Genomic DNA, 21,528 nt, shown 5'->3' with positions numbered 1-21,528 from the left:
CTACCATTAAATAGCCAGTACTTATGTAAGCTTCGCCGCGTGCTCATTACTCTCATCCATGTTTTTTCCTTGGTTTTGTTTTCCGTCGATCTTGTTTTCCGTGCTGAGCACCAATGCTACCGACGCCAGGAAGGCAGCTCCCACACCTGGACCCTACCTATCGACCCATCAATTTATGAACCGGGGACCAACGGCTTTACTTCCCTTCCGAAGGAAGGTGTGATCACACGGTAAGAAAAAAGTACCCAAAATTGAGTTCCTTTCACTCATCACGTGGCTTCCGTGGGGCTAGGTAAAATTAAGTTAAAGAAGAAAACTCAATTTTGAGTAATCACCAAGTTGACAAAAAAATAATAAAACGGAGCAGACTGGAACCGAACCATGGACGTTGAGATTACGGGGCCCGTGTGTTGACCACTCGTCTATCAACGCTTGTGAAAATGAAATGGTTAAAGGCGCATAAGAGCAACCTCAATGAAAATAAACTTATAATTGAGTTCATTTATGATTACTCAATAGTTGAGTAAATTTTAACCAACGCCGCTTTTCTGATTCACTCAACGGCGGACCTCAAATGATAGAACCCAACGTTGAGTTTTTTTTTAACTTAATTTTGAGTATTTTTTCTTACCGTGCAGAGATGTTATGGCTCAGAACATCCCGGCGGCGCCGACTGGAATTGAACCCAGGCCTGCTGGGGTGAGAGCGAGAGTGAGAGGTAATCACGCTTATCACTACACCACCGGCGCCGCTTACCTTTATAGAGATTGAACTGAGTAACTATTGAAAAACAACAATTCAAGAGCAAATTTTCATTATGTCGTAAGTAACATTCGCACCAATCCGAGAAAAATAAAGTTTTGTTTTGATGACCGAAAAGTTATTCCTATTTCCAAGTAAACACATATAATCTCATAGTGATAGCAATGTTTAACATATTTAGCAGGGTTTTAATCATACAAATGCAAATCGCTAGCTTTCATGCTAAAAAATACTGGTTTTTGAGTCAAAAGTTATTATACGTCGTTTGGTGGCCCCTATTGTTACTTAAGTCAAAGTGTATTTACCAGGATATTCGGGAGAATTATCAATTACGTCTCCTTACGTGCAGCCCATTCATCATTTTAGGACCACCGAAATCATCTTAGCAACAAACAGTTCGATTTATTCACTTTAATAATGAGAAAGCGAAACGACGAACGTACACTTTTTACGGGTTTCTCAGCGCTGTTACATAAGTCAAACGGCATCTCCATAGAAATTGGGTGACTTAAGTAACATCGAAAACTATTTTGATCGGAAGGTGATTACGTCAAAAAGCAATTTGGCTGGCAAATAAATTTAAAAATGGGATTTGATCCTATATTCGGACAGTATATAGTGTAATAGCAGGAGAATCGATTGACACTGATAGCTCGACTTTGTTTACCTTTGTTACATTCGACGTAATGAAAATTTGCTCTTGAATTAACATACTATTGATTTTAAATAAAACTTTTTTTTTAAAGGATTCGATTATTTTAGGCTCTATGGAACATCTTTTGTTCTTGTACTTTTTTTCGAAAATATGTTTGCATCAAGGGGTTGGTCACTCCGCACAGTGTGCCAAAAATACAAACGGACACACCTGGGCACTTTTATTGGCACCTATGGTTAGCAATTTTCACGATATTTAAAGTTACTGGCAACACTGTACTATATCTGCGCCTGCTCTGTGCATATGTCAAAATGAAAATCATTGTTGTTAACACAATCCGATTTTTGATTTCATAACTTCAACCGTAAATTTCCTCACAGCGAGGATGAGCGAGGTCATCAAGGCGATGGCCTTTGCCAAGTACAACAGTAATCTGGGGGTCTTACTGGAATTCTTCCGGATGGTACTGGGGTCGCTACCGGAAGGCTTCGAGATCGGAGAACCTCCACTCAAGACGATCGAACTGTTCGAGGATCTGGTGCGGAAGGCTTTGGTGTTTCAGTACAGTTTGATCGAAGTTGGGAAGTTGCGGAAGCTGATTGAAAAGATGAAGGAACTGCTACTGGTCATAATGCCGATTCAGAATTTGATTAGTGAGGCTCTGAACCATTTGGTGGATTATTTTAACTTTTGGTTAAAATTTGACAGATGGAAAGTTATCGATTAACCCTGCTATCCGAGCGTGGTTACTTCTGACAGACAAGAAGTTAAATTTTGACAACCTTGGCTAAGTTCTTCTCGAAAACCGGTCGATCGACAGCACAGGGATTTTCGAACATAGAAAATAACTTTCGAAATGTCACTTTTAACCACGAGTTAAATTTAACTCGGCAAATGGTTCACAGCCTGAGTTGATTAGCGGGGAGATGGAAACCCTGAAGGAGGAAGTGAAAGGAACGTTGAAGATGGTGGTAGATCGATTTGTGGCGGGGAGATTCGTGACGGGGCTGAAATCACAGCCGGAGGAGGTTACGGCTGTGAACCATTTGCCGAGTTAAAATTAACTCGTGGTTAAAAGTGACATTTCGAAAGTTATTTTCTATGTTCGAAAATCTCCGTGCTGTCGATCGACAGGTTTTCGACCCACCGTTGTCGAAATTTAACTTCTTGTCTGTCAGAAATGACCATGCTCGGATAGCAGGGTTCATCGATAACTTTCCATCTGTCTGAGCCTAAGCGGAATGGATCACATCATTCGAGCAGTTTAAAATGACGTTTCCTACCACTCGAACTTCAGCGTTGAACGATATTTTAATATTTTTTTCTTCTACAACCTCGAGAAAATAGGGTCTTATTTGTAAAACGCTTGAAAAATCTGGAATTGGTTGTTTCATTTCCGTAAAATCGCTGGTAGAAGGTCGTCCCAAAACTGCTCGACAATATGATTAATTGTAAAATGTTTATTGGTGAGTTGTTGGGCTTAAAGGTGAGCTCCTGAAAGTTGACATCGGTGAGTTGGTTGAAGAATAGGTATAGCTCTTAGACACGACTCTGGTGGCTTAAAATAGACTATTTAGGCTTTGCGGAGAAGAAGTCGTGGGGAAGTGTAAAGAGACCGGTGTTTTCCATGGTGCCAGCGATTGGAGCAGTTCGCAGCATTTTAACATCGCGGTAGAACCAACAATCAATACGAAACTAACGATTTTAAATTGGCTCACCACTTTAGTAGCCTATTGGTCCCAAGCAAACGATTAGCGTACCCTATTCTAGTTGAAATTCTATTACTACACTATGTTTGTTTTGATTCGCTATGAAAGTTTGACAGATAACATCAGGGGTGTGTGGATTCATGCAGAACATGCAGGGGTGAGTGAAATAGCTTGGGACTGCTTGGGACCGTTGTTCTGGTACTGAGTGAGCCAAAAATAATAATGATTTTCTTCGGGACCCAGTGGTCTTAGAGTTACCTCTATGGTAGAACATCGTAGAACTGATCCGAACGCAGCTTTTCGAACTCTATAAGGTACGAATTTATTATGGAATCCGAGCCGCACAGAAGGTCGTAAAGGGATCGGTGTCCATGCAAAGATCACCATCTGGCTGTAGTAGTTTTATCAGTGGTCGACAGCACCTCAGCTTTTACAGTTGTTCTCTGGCAGGCACTGCTTTTCACCAGAGACATCATGCTTCTCTCCATTTGTCCGATCGTTGGATTATCTTACCGTATGGAAATATTAAACCCCACCTCCACCAGGGAAGTCTGATTCCGGTTGAAACTCCCACTAGAACGCTGGCGACGCATCTTTGATTGACTCCTCCCGGGAGCGTTTATCAGAATCTGAAGATCATCTGGACCAGTTTGCTCTGATGATGCACACCCGCTACGTCTACTTACCAGCGTCACCTGTGGCCTGTGGTTAAACCGAGTCCTCATCATACTCCAATCCAGTAGAAGTTATTGTCCTGTCGGAAATTGAGAACATTGGGGCTTATTACGGATGTCACTTCACGGTGAAAACTTGTCACTTGTCGTCATGGTGAAGTGATTCCAATTTGATTTGTACGGCAATCACGGCTCTTGTTCTCAATATCACTTCCTTATCACCGTGTAGCGACACCCGTAATAAGGCCCATTATCGCTCCAAGCTTCGATTCGGTGGCTAAGGCCGTTGCTTATTAGGTTCAGTGTAGTCCTTTTCCGATAGAATTTGGGAGCAACGAACCCAGATTCACGACAGTTAGGATCTGGGATAGGATACCACTGCTTGTTTTTTTGTTACAAAACCAAACATGTGAACTGTCAAATTAACCGAGTTGCCAAACATACCATTATACAAACAAACAAAAAATGAGTCTGATGACACTCTCAGCACTGCCGGCACCCGTGAGGCACACTGAGAAAAAATTTGGCGCAAAATGCGTGTGCAGAGTGACCACCCCTTGGTTTGCATCTCAAAACCACCAAAAACCTCCTGGCTAGTAAAGGGTTAAAGCAACAGTTAAAGTAAGGCTCAGAAAAAATAGAACTGAAACGGTTTTATTTAAGGTACCAATGGTATTGGAAAGTACATTTTCAAAAAAAAGTTCTTTCGCAGTTCTTCAGAGAAACAAATCGCGAACGAAATGATAATAAAAGTTCCCGAACGAGTTATGCGAAACAGTTCTGCAAACGATTCCGAAAGAGAATTCCGATTTCGCTCTCTCAACCTATTTTACAAAATACAAATCGAGAAATGGGCTAGCTGAGATTCTTGTCTCCTATGTCATGCTTCGTCGTGGAGTAGGTTGAAATTATCTCGCTTTTTTGGTCATTCTGCTGATTCTTTTTCTATATTGGGTGTTATACCTAGGCGTCTGACACAGTAGGAAGAAGTGTTAGTTAGTTTACTAAAATGAACTATGCTCATTTTGTTATGGCAAGTTTTGCTATAAGAAATGCTCCTCGTGTCTATTAGCGAAATTCACATCAAAGATTGATTAATTTGCGTAGGAAATCAGTTTGGCACGGCATTTGTTACCAGCATACACCTTCCGGTCGTATGGCAAAATAGTGAACTTTTCGTGAACATTAGCGGTAGAGAACTCACCAACACTGGGAGACCATGAGTTCCTGCCCACCTATCATAAAAACATCTCGGTGTTATGCTTTATGCATGATATTTAGGTTGCATACATGTAGGAGATACCTGTGCGATATAATTGGTAGAAGTATACATTTAGGATGCATTTAATACATATTTATAAGGTTCTCACTTTCTGTAACTCTTGTTTTACGTTACTAATAACTTCAAAGGCTGCTCACGATTTACCAATTAAAAAGTTCCCGAGTCTATAGGGTAGAGCGCTAATTCATCGTAATCGCCCATTTCCGTTCTATCGAGCACAAAACATCAATAATATCAATGATTTCACCGTGCACAAATCAATGTAGCTCATAAGCTATAAAACAAAGCCTATACGAGCGCGAATATTACACATTCAGCGGAATGACCTCTGTGCAGCTGTTTGGATGTAATATTCAACAACTTTTATGTGTACCTCAGGTTGAGGTTCGCACTGACAAAAACTTCGGTTTCGCGGATAATAAACGAATTCGCTAATAGTTCGCGATCTATCTCATCACATATCTGGAACGAAAAGTTGTGCAAGGAAGCTAGAGCAAAAAATATCTTTTAACATACGCTCTCTCTTGCACGTGAGTCAAAGTGGGAGTGATACTAGTTCCTCTCAATCTCAAACAAGAAAGTTCACGTAACACTTTGCGAAGTTCCCTTCGATAATTTCCCTATATTGAAAACACCTAGCTTGCGATAATGAACTGTTGGCGATATTTCCAACACTGCGGGTCAGATCAAAGAAAAGAAAAACGAAGGCTGGTATCGTAAACGTTTTACCATTTAATTGGAAACCATAATCATCTCTAAGGCACATCGTTAAAATCTCCACCTAAAAGCACATATCACTGCGTCCCCTCCCGCATTACTTTGAGGACAGTTTCCCTCACAGCTGATGCGGTAGGCCGCTTAAATCTTTCCCGTAAGCACCAATTCGACAGTTCCAACAATTTCCGACCGCTAATCAACCAGCTGCGCAGTTCCCCTTCCGATACTCTACGATCTACCAAAGCCTCCAAATCAGCTCCTCTCGCAGTAACACGTTCTATTAAATCTCCCTCGCCATCCGGTATCATCTCGGACAGCACTTCCTCGCCGGTCACTACTTCGGCCAGCACAACTCCATAGGAGTAAACATCCAGGGCTGGTGTAACCGTACCTCGCATGGCTTCCGGAGAAATGTACGGACCCGTTCCCATTACTTCCGTTGCCGTCATGCTGTTGACACGTTTCACCAGTCCAAAGTCGCACAACTTGGCTGTGGCTCCATGCAGCAAGATGTTCGCAAGGGTTACGTCCCGGTGAACGACTTGCACCAATGGACTGTGCAAATATTCGATAGCGGCGGCAATGCCCAGTAGATAGCTAAGTCGTTTAGAAACCGGCAGCTGCAGTTGACTTCGTCGACTTCTTTCCAGGGCTCCTCCCAGGGTGCCATCAGGAAGGTATTCATAGACTAAACAGAGTGTGCTATCTTCTGAGAAACCAAGTAACTTCACTATATTCGGATGGTTGTGCTTGGAAAGAATTTCGCGTTCCCTATCAAACTTCTCCCTATATTTGTAGTTGGATGGGAATAGGCACTTCACTGCGGCCAATGGAGTATCCGAGGTGAGATTTAAGGCAAGAAATACCTCACCGAATCCACCAGTGCCTAATATTCGTCCATCCGGCTGAGAAGGGTTTCGGTTCGTAAACTGGCGTTTGTCGAAGTCTGCAGTCGCGGACTGCAGCGACCTGTACGGGAAGTTCATCAAAGGAGGCACAGGGACGATAGGCGTTGAAGAAAATAGCATCATATTTGCTGACGGGACGTTTGACATGCTTCTGCTTTCCATTTGTTCGGTTGAGTACGATGCACTCGATTCACTGGTGGTAAGCACTTCCGATTGGCCAATGACGGCGCTCGATGAAACCGATGAGTGGTTAAGCAGAGCGGAAATGGCAGGCATTCTAAAATTGAACAATCTGTTAGAATATAAAATGCATTGGAAAGCACAAAACAATCTGATTACCCGACAGCCACCTCTTCACTGTGTTCAGCGCCACCAAATATCGAAAGATTAGGCAATTCTCCAGTCTCGTGGATCGTGGGTAATATTGCTGGCAACATCCTAGAGATATGTTCACTAATTATTGAGCTGGAACTACTGCTATCGCTTGAACTATCCGAAGTTGACGAAAGTGTGTTGCCCAAAATCGACAGCATTGGAATGTCGTTAACGCCAGAAGGACCGGCCTGCACTTCATGTTCTCCAGGTCTCAACAAGTCGCTTAACATAGGCATAACTCCATGGCACACGTCGTTGTTATCACTTCTGGAGAAAACCGGTAACGATCCTTCGATGATCGAGTCCGGGACAGCCAGAGGAGGGTTGACTATGTCTTCCCGCTTCGTTGGCAGTTGATAGTCCAGATTATTTACTACATTAATCGATACATCTCCATTTTGCAGAGCCGAGGTATTCGGATAGGATACTTCGTCCAATTGTTCCTGGACTATTCGGTTCATTTCCAGATGTAAATCGATTGGAGCTGCTGGACCACGTTGAGGCCGTTCGGGTTTAGGGATCTTCAAAAGCTTTGCTATGTGATCAGCTGCTCGGTACATACCGCCCTTAACGACTAGAGTATACAGATGGCCCAAAGTAGGGCGTTCCCCTTTTTGACCGGATGTTCCCCACTCATCCAGAAGCAGACGAGCCCGGCGAATGTTCTCCGCTCTGCCGTACTCATCAAGTTCACTGAAAAAGATACATTAAACAACAACTTCATATCATAGGTACTGGACTGAAACATATGCGTTTGGAATTTCCAACGTCATAAACGTAGACACGCAAGCAGGGGTATCTTAATCCCTATTCTTCACGACGACATGACTCACCTTTCTTGAGTGCCGTTGTACTTTAGTGGGTAGGCGCCGTCTGGTCGTTCGATGTCTGCGATCCGTTTGGGGATTAGGTAGAACAATGTACGCCAATCATCTTCCAGCACACCGACCAGCCCGTCCAGTTCGAACTGCACCTGTCGGATCTCCGTTGTGGGGGTGTAGCTTGTCATGACTATTTACCCTACTATAAGCACTAACCGAAGCGCACTAGTACCGCGTTTAGGAGAATTAATATAATTCCCTACACCTATTTGTAAATAATGCACAAACGCTTTAAATGTGTACGAGTAGACTTTGCGAAATAATAATTTAAAAAAATATAATCATATTTACCCAGTCGAATAACAACAGTCTTCGCGTTGTTATCGTTGTTTTGACTGTCAGTAGTAAGGGCATTCGGCACTTCAGTCGAAAAGAGTGATTTTGAATGAGCAGAACCAGGGATGCCAGATGAAATTTTCAAAAAAATCTGCAGAGATGCTTTGAAATGTCTTGCGTAACTTTTCAAACGGACGTCATATGTGATTTTTTTTCTATATGAAGCATGAATTTCGAAGTAAAATTGTTATTTTATCCATGGTGGGTATCAGGCTTACTACTTCCACTCACTTGCTATAAAAAAAATGATTTTCAGTATTTTGAAATCATAAGGTATTATAATGATATTTTGTCCTTGCTAGATACAAGAAGAGGTTGAAACTGGTTGAAAGGCAAGTGTTTGACACATAAAACCTGTCATATTCGCTTTCAGATAATCACAATCAGTGATTTTACGACTCGTGAGCGCTCACTCTGAGTGAACGCTCACGAATCATAAAGTTGCTTGTTGTGACACTCTGAAAGCAAAAGTAACAAATTTCATGTGTCAAACACATACTTTACAACATCTCCCTAATAAAAATTGTATGGTTAATTTGCTTAACGACGTGTTCTGGGTATCATCCAAACCATTTGTGGAATAGTTCAATGATTTGGGTTATCGTTCGTTTATGGTTATTTTTTATTAGGGCTTCTTTTAGCTTACAAGTACAAGTAACAAATGATTTCATAATTCCGAATAACATTTTTTTAAAGCAAGTGAGTGGAAACAACCCTGGTGAAAAAATTGTGTCACTTTATGGGTGACAAGCTAGGGGAAGGACGGCTCCAAGTATCAGCATCAATACCGATGGTGGAAATATTAAATATTTTAATATGTGTGATATTTGCGAATCTTACACCTAGTCTGACAGTTGTTTTTTTTTGTTTGGCTATTTTTGGTTTAAAGTGTACATTTGACATTCGTTTCATCAAAAAATGGATTTCACACGAGAGTCAAGTCATTCCTTGATGATCTTGCTGGCCAGGGCCACCAAAAACCACTCCTTGTTCTGATAAATTTGGCATTCTTTGGTAGCTGATCTCAGTGCACATAATCTGGGGCACTTCCGTTCCCAGGAAATAATCATTAATTTTCACGAGTTCTTCATCGTCTGCAATCCAATGTTCAGTCCTCCGATGGAACGGGAATGGACTGACTACGGTGCCCCTGTAAACGGAGTCCCATAGTGATGGTTCCGTGGTCGTAATACATTCGCCATGAGCCTGCAATTTGGAGAGATTTGCTGCTGGAGGAACTTGCCTAGTCGAGTGCCGTTTTTATCATCAAAAAAGCCGAAGGCGAAAGAGATCAGAGCTATCGAAAACAAAAATCTAGGCAAACATGATGAAACAGAAAGCTGCAGGTAACATAAACAACAACGGTGAAACGTCATTGAGTGTATGCGTTAAAGCTACACTGTTATTTTTTTTTTACTTTGTAGCTTTCCACTTGACAATTAATATCATTAATATTTATACTAAAAACTATAATAACTACCAATATGAGCAATTTCTACACCAAATATTACTTCATATCAAGTTGTACTCCCCCTAGGTGACAAGGTTGTGGGAAGGGGAGAGGGAGTGCTGTTTTAGAGCAAATTGTTAACAAACTCGGTCGCTGTCCCATTCAAAAATCCAACATGGCTGAAACGAGGGCTGAATCATGAATTCGACACATTAGAACACCTATACCCTCGCCTATACCTATGTAGTCTCCTTGAGTTTACCGTTTCTACTGAATTTTCAGCGTTATTATTCACTGACTACGGTAAAAATAGTATTGCAAAATGTATTGTTTCTAAGCAGCTAAAATAATAATTTGCAGAACTTCAACTTCGATTTTCTCAAAATGGAGGATATGTTACATTGGTCCTTTTGAAAAGTCACGTGGGAATCTGTTGTACACAGCAAAAAAAAACATGTAATCAAGAGCAAATTTTCATTACGTTGAAAGTAACAAAGGTAAACAAAGTCGAGCTATCAGTGTCAATCGATTCTCCTGCTATTACACTATATGCTGTCCGAATATAGGATCACATCCCATTTTTAAATTTATTTGCCAGTCAAATTGCTTTTTGACGTAATCACCTTCCGATCAAAATAGTTTTCGATGTTACTTAAGTCACCCGATTTCTATGGAGATGCCGTTTGCCTTAAGTAACAGCACTGAGAAACCCATGAAAAGTGTACTTTCGTCGTTTCGCTTTCTCATTATTAAAGTGAATAAATCGAACTGTTTGTTGCTAAGATGATTTCGGTGGTCCTAAAATGATGAATTAGTTGCACGTAAGGAGACGTAATTGATAATTCTCCCGAATATCCTGGTAAATACACTTTGACTTAAGTAACAATAGGGGCCACCAAACGACGTATAATAACTTTTGACTCAAAAACCAGTATTTCTTAGCATGAAAGCTAGCGATTTGCCTTTGTATGATTAAAACCCGGCTAAATATGTTAAACATTGCTATCACTATGAGATTATATGTGTTTAATTGGAAATAGGAATAACTTTTCGGTGAAAGCATGTTTAGTCACAAATCGTGGATTTTCTGATATTCTCCATACTGCAAAAAAGATTTTCCTACCACTGAAGGGGCGACATCTCTCGGATCTTCAGTATAGCTACTACTCACATCATATAATTAATTCAAGCTGATGTATGAAATAATGATGTAATAGCAAAAAGCAGATACAATATTACATCAATGGATGTAATTTTGTTCGCAAAATCGATGTACATCGTACAATGTGATATTACACAACCGATGGATTGACCTGGTTGCAGCCGTTTCGATGTAATATTCAACAACTTTTTTTGCTGTGTATGTTATGTTGACTTCCCATTTAGTGCGTATTAGAAATACTCAGAGGGAGAGATAGGCGGAGAAAAAAAAATACAATTCGGCAGCAGGGATTTGTTCCTAAATTATCTTGCAACCCTTGCTAGAAGCTAGTATTTCAAATGACTTGTATTTTTGATTCGATGTACTTGCAAAGTAATAATTGATTGCATTGCAATATTTTGCACATTTCTTGGTGCCATTAATTAACCAACGAAGATCAATTAATCAATAGAGTTAGAATATTGTTTTTGATTCTAAAAACTAGTTGAAATTGCGAAGCACACAAAACATACACACTTAATCTAGCTTGGTAAAATCTCCAACAGCCGATTACCTCGGCATTTACTCTGCAAAATATCTGTTTGTTAGCTGATATCTCAGCAAAATGTTATTTGTTAGCTGAGTCTCGGCAATTGTTTTACTGAACCTCAGCGATATAAATTGCAGAACTGTTCGGCTGTTGGAATCTTGGCGAAAAAATTTAAGTGTGTAGAGGTGATTGAATTTCTGTTCGATTGCAATACTCTCAAATTTAGTCTAGTAAGAATAAGAAATCCTCGGGAAAATTCTGATTGGAATGTTCGATTGGCTCAGATTTTGACAGTTCATTTGGCTCAAAACATTCCCTCCGCCCATCTCTCCCTCTGAGCATTTCTACACACAAAAAATTATCGTTAGTACAACTGAAAAAACCATTGGTAGAATTAAAAGTTTTCGTTGGTTCTTTTTGGTAGAAAGTCTTTAGCTTTCAAAACAAAAGTCAGCTAACTGTCAATTCAAAAGTTGCGTGCATGCTACTTTTAAAAGTTGAAACTTTCAAAACGAATTGTAGTTCTGTCAAATGAAAAGCATGATAGTGTTATAATTAAAAGTGGATTATTTTTGTATTGAATCAAACTTTTGTCATGAAAGTTTGGTATAGTTGAAATAACATGTGCCGTTTTGAATCTATAACATAAGTATTTTCAATTTAAATTCAAGCATTTTCAACATTACAATATCAATTTTGATTTTAATTTTTTATAAGCATTATTTCTATTAATTATTTTTTTATGAATTATGAGGTTACTCAAATATATTTATTAATATCCACAAGAATATACGTATTGTAAAATATAACAAATATTATCCATAGGCTCTCAGCGAGTATAAAATCGTTGTAATTGTTCTGCTTTATCACAAAAGTTGGATCACCGACGAGGTTGGATGGAATCCGGAACCCAGATGGATTTTTTCCGCCGATTATTGATTCGGACCTATTGATGACAACGGTAGATTTCATCGTCTGGAAATAAAATAAAGTTTACTTGATGCAATAATATTGATAATTAAATACTTACAATTTTAACTGTTGATGTCACCGTGTGCGAACTACATATCCGGCAAAACCAGCAATCCGGCAAGTAAGAATATTGCCTTGAATATCTAACGAATTTAATTTATGCTTCTAGTTTCGTTCCACACAAAGAACATGATTTGCAAATTTTGACGTCAAGGTTAAAATTAGCGGCAAATCTATGTCCAGTGCTGCCAAAAACGTTGCTATGACAAGGTGTTTTTGACAGTTAAACAGTTTTCATTTTAAAAATATGCACTTTTAAAAATACAAGTTGAAAATGAAAAATAAACTTTCAAAACAAATCAAATACTTTCATTTTGAGAATTTTCGTGCTTAAAACTATCAGAGTCGGGAAACTTTTATTTTGAAAATGTATGGTTTTTATTGATACAATTTTTGTTTTTTGTGTGTAGTGCGTATCAGTAAAACAACCCTTCAATAAGGGAAAAACGGGACGAACAATTCTGTATAAAGTGAGAATAAAACGTGGTTTAAGAAAGGGTTTAAGGTTAAATTCGGTGTTTTATTGAACAGTAACAGTGGACAAAAAAAGTGTGGATTACCCGCATAAACGCGAACCATAAATTGACCTTACCGATAATGGTTATAAATTGTTTATAATCCCTCCTTAACTTTAACTGAAATGGTTTTGGAACCTTATATGAACCTTATAACCTTTTAACCTTATGTATTATGGTTTTTAGGAAGCGGACCTTACAAATAATGGGTTGTTAAGAACCATTACCATTTCGGAAAGAGAACTATATTAGAACGTTTTTACTTATGGTTTGAGAACATTAATGGTTATGGTTATGGTAGTCAGTAAGGCCCATGAATGGTTTTGTAACATCGATCAACTTTATGTGGAATATATCGCGAATTGGTTGCCTGTAAATTAATAATTATCAGTTCGCGATATATTCCACGTAAAGTTGAGCGATAATACAAAACGATTAATGGACCTTACTGACTACCATAACCATAATCATTAATGTTCTCAAACCATAAGTAAAAACGTTCTAATATAGTTCTCTTTCCGAAAATGTATGGAGAAAACAAGAATTTGGAATGGTAATGTTTCTTAACGACCCATTATTTGTAATGTCCGCTTCCTAAAAACCATAATAAATAAGGTTAAAACTTTATCACACAAACGTTCATGTAAGGTTCCAAAACCATTTCAGTTAAAGTTTAGGAGGGATTATAAACAATTTATAACCATTATCGGTAAGGTCAAGTGATGGTTTGCGGGGTTTGCGTTTATGCGGGTAATTGAACTTTTTAAATGGTGCTGTAAAACGAAAAATCAGTAGAAGAAGATGAACAATACAATTATTGTTTGCACAAGAGTCTAAAGAGGTGCAAAATAAGCGATACGCGGCAATACTCTTTTTACAATGGAGATACATTTCGCTATAAAAAATAATCGCTTAACATTTCTTTTCACCTCGGTTATTCACTTAATTCGACCATCGCAGAGAAACCCATTTACTACTTTTTTGCTCGGGGTTTCTCTCGCTCTCGCAAGTTTGACAAACCTGTCATCTCCTTCTGAAACCCGTGCGGTGTGTTTACAAAATTATTGTCCTCGAGCTTGCGGTGGCGAAAACCTTTCGGGAGCTGGAATTTCAACCAGAGAATAGACGGATTCCGCATGTCGTTCCGACCTGAAGTCGATTCCTAATCCATTCGCAGAATAGTCGTACGGTTTCCCGGACCGATAGGTTTGATATTTTCCTTTCATTTGCCCGTTTACTGCCAGTAGTGTTGGAAAACAAAATCGCGAAGCATGGAGCGAAATCACCGGGAAGATCAGTGCAACGAAATCGAAGCGCTGGACTCGATCTACTGTGGCGAACTGGAGGTTCTGCAGTCGGAACCGCTGCATCGGTTCAAGCTACCCATTGCCACCACCGAGTACGATCAGGAGATCGAGACGGAAGGATTGTCGTGTAAGCTGGTGTTTTCCTATACGGGGAAGTATCCGGACACGGCACCCCTGGTGGAGATTGAAGATTCGGAAAACTTTCGTGACGGATACGAGGAAGGCCTTTTGGAGCACATTCAGGAAACGGTAAGTTTCTCCTATTACATTGGATATTATTAGTTTGTTGCATTTTTCGGGGTCTTTCAGATTCAGGAAAACCTCGGCATCGAGATGATATTCTCGCTGGTCAGTTCAGCTCAGGAGTGGCTTAACTGCAAGTACGATGAACTGAAGAACGAAGCGGAGAACGAAAAACTGGAAGCGAAACGACTTTTGGACGAGGAGGAACGGAAAAAGTTCGAAGGTACCCGTGTCACTGTGGAATCGTTCATGGTGTGGAAAACCAACTTCGAACGGGACACGGGCATCACGGAAAAGAAGGAAAAGTTTCTGGGCCAAACACCGAAGCTTACCGGTAAGGAGCTGTTCCTGCTGGATAACACCCTCAACGAGTCGGATCTCAAGTTCCTCATCGATGCCGGCGAACCGATCGAGAATGTGCGGATCGATGAGTCCCTGTTCCAGAACATTGAAGACCTCGAGCTGGACTCGGACGATGACGACGACGACGATGAGGATTACGTGCCAGAGGAGAAGTAAATCAGGGATCAACAAGCGGAAGTCGGTCGGCGTGGAATCGTTATTTGCTGTTTTTAAAATCTTTACTTGCTTATAGGACCTAAACAATTTGCGGAAATGATTATTATTTATCGAAATAAGAACCGATGGATGTCGGAGAAAGTGTGTCAGGTTTAAGGCGTTTTGATTGAGAAAGTTCCTGGATCTCATTAATAGAGATTAGTCTAGAAGACTAATAGGTTATTGCCGAATGATGCAAACTATCCATAAACGCATAACAGTCCCATTTGAAATGGAAGTCAAGCAAAGATGTGACTGATGTGCGTCTTTGTCACTGTCCCTAATTGTAGGGTTGTGTTTATTTATTTTTGTTTATTTGTTATGGTTGCATCAACAGACTAGAAATAGTCCCAATGATGTGTTATAAAAAAAGTACAGATTATACAGACGACATACATATACTACAGTTACTACAGTTACAAACGAAAATAACTTGGAAAGCATTGTCAAGTTACTAAAAGTTTATAAGTCTTAAATTTTACACTTAGCTGTTGGGTATCAAGCGCCTTCGGTCAGCAAAAAGGCAGAGAATCTTCGGCGAAGCATATTCCGTGTCAAGTGGAAATCGAACATCGACGCTACTCGGTTGAACACTAGCTGCAAGGCGTAAATAGCGCTCCCTATGCTATAATTAGTTCGAAGAAGTGGAAGTCTCAGCATAAGACTGTTGTGTAGTGATCGAGGTTGAACATTAATGTTCACTTGTTGCAGAATTGCTTCGCAGTCAATTCTTCCTTGCAGAGTATCGGCGACGGTTAAGGCTCTGAAAACATCTCTTCGGATACGTAAGGGCTCGATATTGATCAATTGGCAGCGATTCTCGTAGCTTGGAAGACGAAGTGGGTATCTCCAAGGCAGCTTACGGAGCGCGAAGCGAAGAAAACGTCGTTGAACAGATTTAATTCGCTCGGCCCCATTATTGTAGTTCGGGCTCCAGACAGCAGAGCAGTATTCCAACGTAGATCGTATGAGAGAGCAATAGAGCGATTTCAAGCAGTAAATGTCCGTGAAGTTCTTAGTAATCTTGAAGACAAAGCCAAGCGTTCTGGACGCTTTGTCGACGACATACGATATATGGTGTGAGTATGTCAGCTTTGAGTCTAGAACAACGCCTAAGTCTTTAACGCAGTGCACCCGTTCGATAGTCGTGCCTAGTAGTTTGTAGTTGAAAATAATCGGTTGTTTCTTGCGTGAGAAAGTAATAACTGTACACTTAGCTGGGTTGACCACCAGTCGGTTTAGACTACACCAGTCAGCAAAGATGTCAATCTGATTTTGGAGAGAACGGCAGTCGGCGAGTGAGCGGATGCGCAGAAAAACTTTCAGATCGTCTGCAAACGATAATCGTGGCTCTGTGATAACATGGTGAACGTCGTCGAAGTAGAGGAGAAATACCAATGGTCCCAGATGGCTGCCCTGAGGTATACCGGACTTTGCGCAGAAGCTTGTTGAGCGACAAGTACCCAAAGTTACTGTCAATTGGCGCTCCGTGAGGTATGAACGAAACCATCTCAAAAGATTTCCACCGATCCCTAGCCTATCAAGCTTAGCGATCGCAATTTCGTGGTTCAGCTTATCGAAGGCTGCCGTAAGATCTGTGTAGATAACGTCCGTTTGGGTCCGAGCAATCAAACTGTCTGTGATGTAAGACGTTAGGCACAGCAGGTTCGTAGTTGTGGAACGCCCAGTTATGAATCCGTGTTGATCTGTACTTAGATATTGCCTGCAATGCGCATTTAGGGACTCTATGACAACCAATTCAAAAAGTTTTGATACAGCACTCAGCGACGTGATTCCCCGGTAGTTGTTTACGTCGCGTTTGCTTCCCTTTTTATGAACAGGAAACATATCCGCAGTCTTCCAGCAAGACGGAAAGATGCCGCTGGAAAGAGAGAGCTGGAATATGCGGAGCAGTGGATCTAAAAGACAAGTGATGTTCTTTTTAAGAATAATCGACGGAACACCATCGGGTCCAGCCTTAGTTGAAGTCTTAAGTTTAGATGCTGCTCTAGAAATCGTATCTGTAGTGGCTTCGACCATGCTGAGCGTTTGGTTGATCAAAGGAACATTACTGGCCGCGGAAGTAATGATATTAGCGGAGAGTTGCTCGGCTTCAAACACACTAGCAAATTTGGCTGAGAACAGGTGTCACCAAATCTCAACAGCAAACAACTTTTTGGTAGTGTTAGCTTTAAGCTAGAAATTCAAATCGATTTTATTATTACAAATAAACACTTTAGATTAAGTTTACTTACAATTTTAGTGTAGGAATTGTCAAACTGGAGAAATCTTATCGTGAATCCACGTTTCTAGGTTAGCTGTAAATATTAGTTCGTAATATATTTTTAAAGTTCAAAGAGTTTTAGTTTAGCTACTTACGTTAGCCGTTAGTAGAACTCCACTCGCTGTTCGCACTAACGCTTGGTGAACTCTGCTTCTTTGATGACTTTCTCCACCCGTGCACGGATCCATTGGTTTCGCCCAGTCCCATTCATCACAAGGACTAGATCTCCCACTTCTAGCTCCTTGACTTCCTCGAACCACTTGCATCGACGGGTTATCACCGGCAGGTACTCCCTTATCCACCTCTTCCAAAACTCCCCGGTGATGAACTGGGCTAGTTTCCAGCTACTACGGAGTGCTGCATGGCCACTGACGTCGGTTACTGGTTGGATTTTGTTACCCGTTGAACTGCCCAACAGAAAGTGGTTGGGGTCAACGAATCTTGATTCGCAGACTCCAGTGGGATATACGTCAGCGGTCGGGAGTTGACCAATGCTTCTGCTTCGTAGATGATGGTTTTCAGAGTCTCATCATCGGGTTTTCGAAGCGTGTCCAGAGCTGAACCAACTGCTGTCTTCACTGACCTGACGAGGCGCTCCCACACTCCACCCAAGTGCGGAGCTGCGGGGGGAATGAACTTCCAATCAGTTTCCGCATTTGTGAAGGTGGTTGCTATGGTCTCGTGGCTGGCCGCAATCTCCTCCTGAAGCTGTCTGTTGGCTCCTTGGAAGCAAGTGACATTATCGGAGTAGAAGGGCCTTATTACAGGTGTCACTACACGGTGATAAGGAAGTGATACTCAGAATAAGAGTCGTGATTGCCGTACAAATCAAATGGGAATCATTTCACCGTGACGACAAGTGACAAGTGTTCACCGTGAAGTGACATCCGTAATAAGCCCCGAACTCTGCCGGTGACCAACGACGACTTATGAACCTCCGTACGGCCATAACACATGACTCCGCAGACAAGCTATGTACTACCTCCATGTGTACAGCGCGAATTGTGAGACACGTAAATAGTGGGATCCAGCGTTTCACCTGACTGCGGCCCACCTTGACTAGCACCGGTCCAAAATAATCTACCCCGGCGTACGTGAATAGGCAATAGGCGTACAAAGGGTTGCAACCTTTGTTCGGGAAGAGGTGCCATTACTGGTGCTTTTGGGATGGTTTTGTAGATCTTGCAAAACACGCAGTTCTTTGCAACCTTTTGAACGAGGGATCTAAGTTTGGCCACCTCGAAGCGCTGTCGCATTTCGTTCACCACTGTCTCGCGGTTGGCATGACGAAATCGACGGTGTTGCCAACCCGTAATGAGATATGTCACAGGATGACACTTTGGGAGAATAGCAGGATACTTTGCTTCGAAAGGCACATATGTTGCGGCTCCGATACGACCACGCATTCGAAGAATTCCTTGCTCATCCATGAAGGGCCAGGTTTTGTAGATGGAGCTCGACTTGGACACGGTAGTGTGGCGATTCTCTGGAGTACCTCGAGTTTCCTCTAATATGGTTGTCTCTTCTGGAAAAGCATCCGCTTGTGCCATCTTCAATAGTAGCATTTCCGCCCTAGCTAGTTCTCCCTGGCTGAGTACCTTTAACTGTAGATGCTGTCCGATGTTCTTTCGCCGCGAGCTGTCGATGAAGCGGATCACGAATGCCATCGTTCGCTGCAGCTTCGTCCACCGGTTGAACCGGGAAAAATCCATCGGTGGCGTACTTCTTCGTGGGTCGTAACTGCTGGAGGCTGTTCCGGCCAAGATTCCTCCCCGTAGCGTAGAAACTCGGGTCCTTGCAACCAGGCACTGTTGGATCCTAGATTCGGCCCGTTCTTCCATTTTGTGGCGACATCCGATACGTTTTTCTTCGATGGGACCCACTTCCAGTCCTGTGGATCACTCAGAGTTAGAATTGCTCCGATTTGAACCGACACAAACTTGTGGAAACGCCGGTGGTCAGATCGAATCCACGCCAACACCGTAGTAGAGTCACTCCAGAAAAAGCGTTGAGAGACCGGAAACGTGTGGTACCCTAGAACCGAAGCCAAGAAACGAACTCCCAACACTGCTGCATTCAGTTCGAGCCGTGGGATTGAGAGCGTCTTCAGAGGAGCTACTTTGCTTTTTGCTCCCACAAGTACCAGCTGAACCCTGCCATTATGCACCAATCGAAAGTATATGGCACATGAGTACGCTGTATCGCTGGTGTCCACGAATGCACGTACTTGCAGACCTTCAAGGGTATCCGGGAATGTTGAGAAATAGCACCGTGGGATTTTTAAATTATCCAGCATCGGAAAAAGATCCACCCACTGGCGCCATCTTTGGTAGAGGTCCTCGTTTATTGGTTCATCCCAGCCCGTTCCTGATGCCCATGTTCCTTGGATGAGGATTTTTCCGTGAACGAGAAAGTGGGAAATAAGCCCCAGTGGATCGAAGAGGCTCATAACAACCTTCAACACTTCTCGCTTGGTGGAAACGTGTGTTACATCCACGATAGTACGAAGATCTTCTCGTAGATTTACCGTGTAAGTGAAACAATCTTCCTTAGGGAGCCACTTCATCCCAAGTACAGATTCAGAAGTGCCTTCTCTTTCTAGCATCAGATTCTTCGGTTCATCGGCAGAAAGTTGTCCTATCTCACGAAGAAGTTGAATTGAGTTCGAGCGGAATTTGCGGATGTCGAAGTCTCCCTTTGCGTGAACCACTATTACCTCTTTGACGACCTCCGCAGCTTCTTCGACGGTCATGAAGCTGTCATCATCCACGTAATGGTTTTTGACTATGGCAGCGGTCGCACGTGGATAGAGTTCGGCAAATTCCTGTGCATTGAGGTTTTTGACGTATTGCGCAGAAGCCGGTGAACAGGTAGCGCCAAAGGTTGCTACGTCCATGATAAAAACCTGGATTGGATCGGAAGGACTATTTCGCCAAAGGAAGCACTGCGCCAAACGGTCTTGGATACGAATCAACTGTTGGTGAAACATTTCCCTGATGTCACCACAAACGGCCACGGGAAACTGGCGGAAGCGGCTGAGAACAGCTGGTAAAGGTGTCAGTAGATCTGGTCCCTTCAGAAGTTTAGAGTTGAAAGAGACTCCATTCGCCACCGCTGCTGCATCCCAAACCAACCGTACCTTGTTCGGTTTCTTCGGGTTTACGACGACTCCTAACGGAAGAAACCACATACGTTTCCTATCTGCGTTCGCCAATTTAGATTCAGTGGCTTTATGTGCATAACCCTTCTGTACGTACTCGGCGATTTGCTCGCGAACCCTCTCTCTCAAGGATGGATTTTTCGCGAGTTTCCTCTCCAATGACTGGAGACGACGAACTACCATAGGATAGCTATCCGGGAAATCCGGATTCTCGTCCCGCCATAGAAGACCGGTCTCGAAACCACGATCCGTTCGTCCTGTTGTTTCCTCCAGAATCTTTCTCGCTCGCATTTCTTCTTCTGACTCCAGGGGTTCGTAGTTCCTAGTAACACCAACATCTTCCAGGGCGAAGTAGTCCCGTAGTTGTTCGTTGAGCTGATGATCTGGGTCGGTGAGTCCAGCAACATGGAAGTTGACCACTGCTCTCTGCATAGATGAACCAGCCACACACCCATAAACGCTCCAACCGAGGCGACATTTGGCAGCGATCGGATCCGTTGGCCCACCTTCACGTAGCTTCAGTGGAACGCCCAGACAAAGATTGTCCAATCCAATCAGTAGTTTTGGCTGGACTAGATCGTAATCTTCCAACGGAAGCCCTCGCAAATGAGGATACTGTTGGCAGAGTTCCTTGTACCTCAATGTTTGTGAAGGGAGTACCAGACAGCTAACCGTGCGAACTTGACACAGCTTGTGACGGTTATCATTACTTTTCCCCAATATGTCCAGCTGCACTTGTTGTGACCCTGGTTCCTCACGGGTTACCTTACCCTTCCACTGCAATGAGAATGGTTCCAATGGCCCGGAAACGCCCAAACGTTCAGCGATTGTCTCCTCTAAAAGAGGGATTGAGGATTCCTCGTCAATGAACGCAAAGACAACTTCGGTACACTTCCCCGCATATAAGATCACAGGAGGAACACGGAACATAGGAAGGAGAACGTGCCCCTGCATGAGGTGGTTGGCAGACATATTCGGTGATGGTTGAG

The 21,528-nt window shown here is 42.2% G+C and overlaps 2 protein-coding genes across 2 annotated transcripts; one reads left to right on the top strand and one right to left on the bottom strand.

Annotated features, from left to right (window-relative positions):
• Positions 1 to 5,831: 5,831 nt before the first annotated feature.
• LOC135701607 (protein Tube-like) lies at positions 5,832 to 8,189 on the bottom strand. The gene is made up of 3 exons (XM_065222449.1): positions 7,916 to 8,189; positions 7,047 to 7,775; positions 5,832 to 6,984 (listed from the first exon to the last, which is right to left on the bottom strand). The coding sequence occupies exons 1-3, from the start codon at positions 8,089 to 8,091 to the stop codon at positions 5,877 to 5,879; spliced, it is 2,013 nt and encodes a 670-aa protein (XP_065078521.1). The 5' UTR covers positions 8,092 to 8,189; the 3' UTR covers positions 5,832 to 5,876.
• Positions 8,190 to 14,054: 5,865 nt separating this feature from the next.
• Positions 14,055 to 15,230, top strand: LOC135701606 (RWD domain-containing protein 1). The gene is made up of 2 exons (XM_065222448.1): positions 14,055 to 14,543; positions 14,604 to 15,230. Exons 1-2 carry the CDS (start codon positions 14,259 to 14,261, stop codon positions 15,054 to 15,056), a joined length of 738 nt encoding a protein of 245 aa, XP_065078520.1. The 5' UTR covers positions 14,055 to 14,258; the 3' UTR covers positions 15,057 to 15,230.
• The last annotated feature ends 6,298 nt before the right edge of the window (positions 15,231 to 21,528 follow it).

This window comes from Ochlerotatus camptorhynchus, unplaced genomic scaffold, assembly GCF_037179485.1.
Source record: "Ochlerotatus camptorhynchus isolate MF236.1 unplaced genomic scaffold, CSIRO-AGI_Acam_v1.1 ptg000170l, whole genome shotgun sequence".
NCBI lineage: Eukaryota > Metazoa > Arthropoda > Insecta > Diptera > Culicidae > Ochlerotatus > Ochlerotatus camptorhynchus.
Note: the sequence above shows the minus strand (reverse complement) of the source record. Positions and strands in the feature narration are given on the sequence as shown.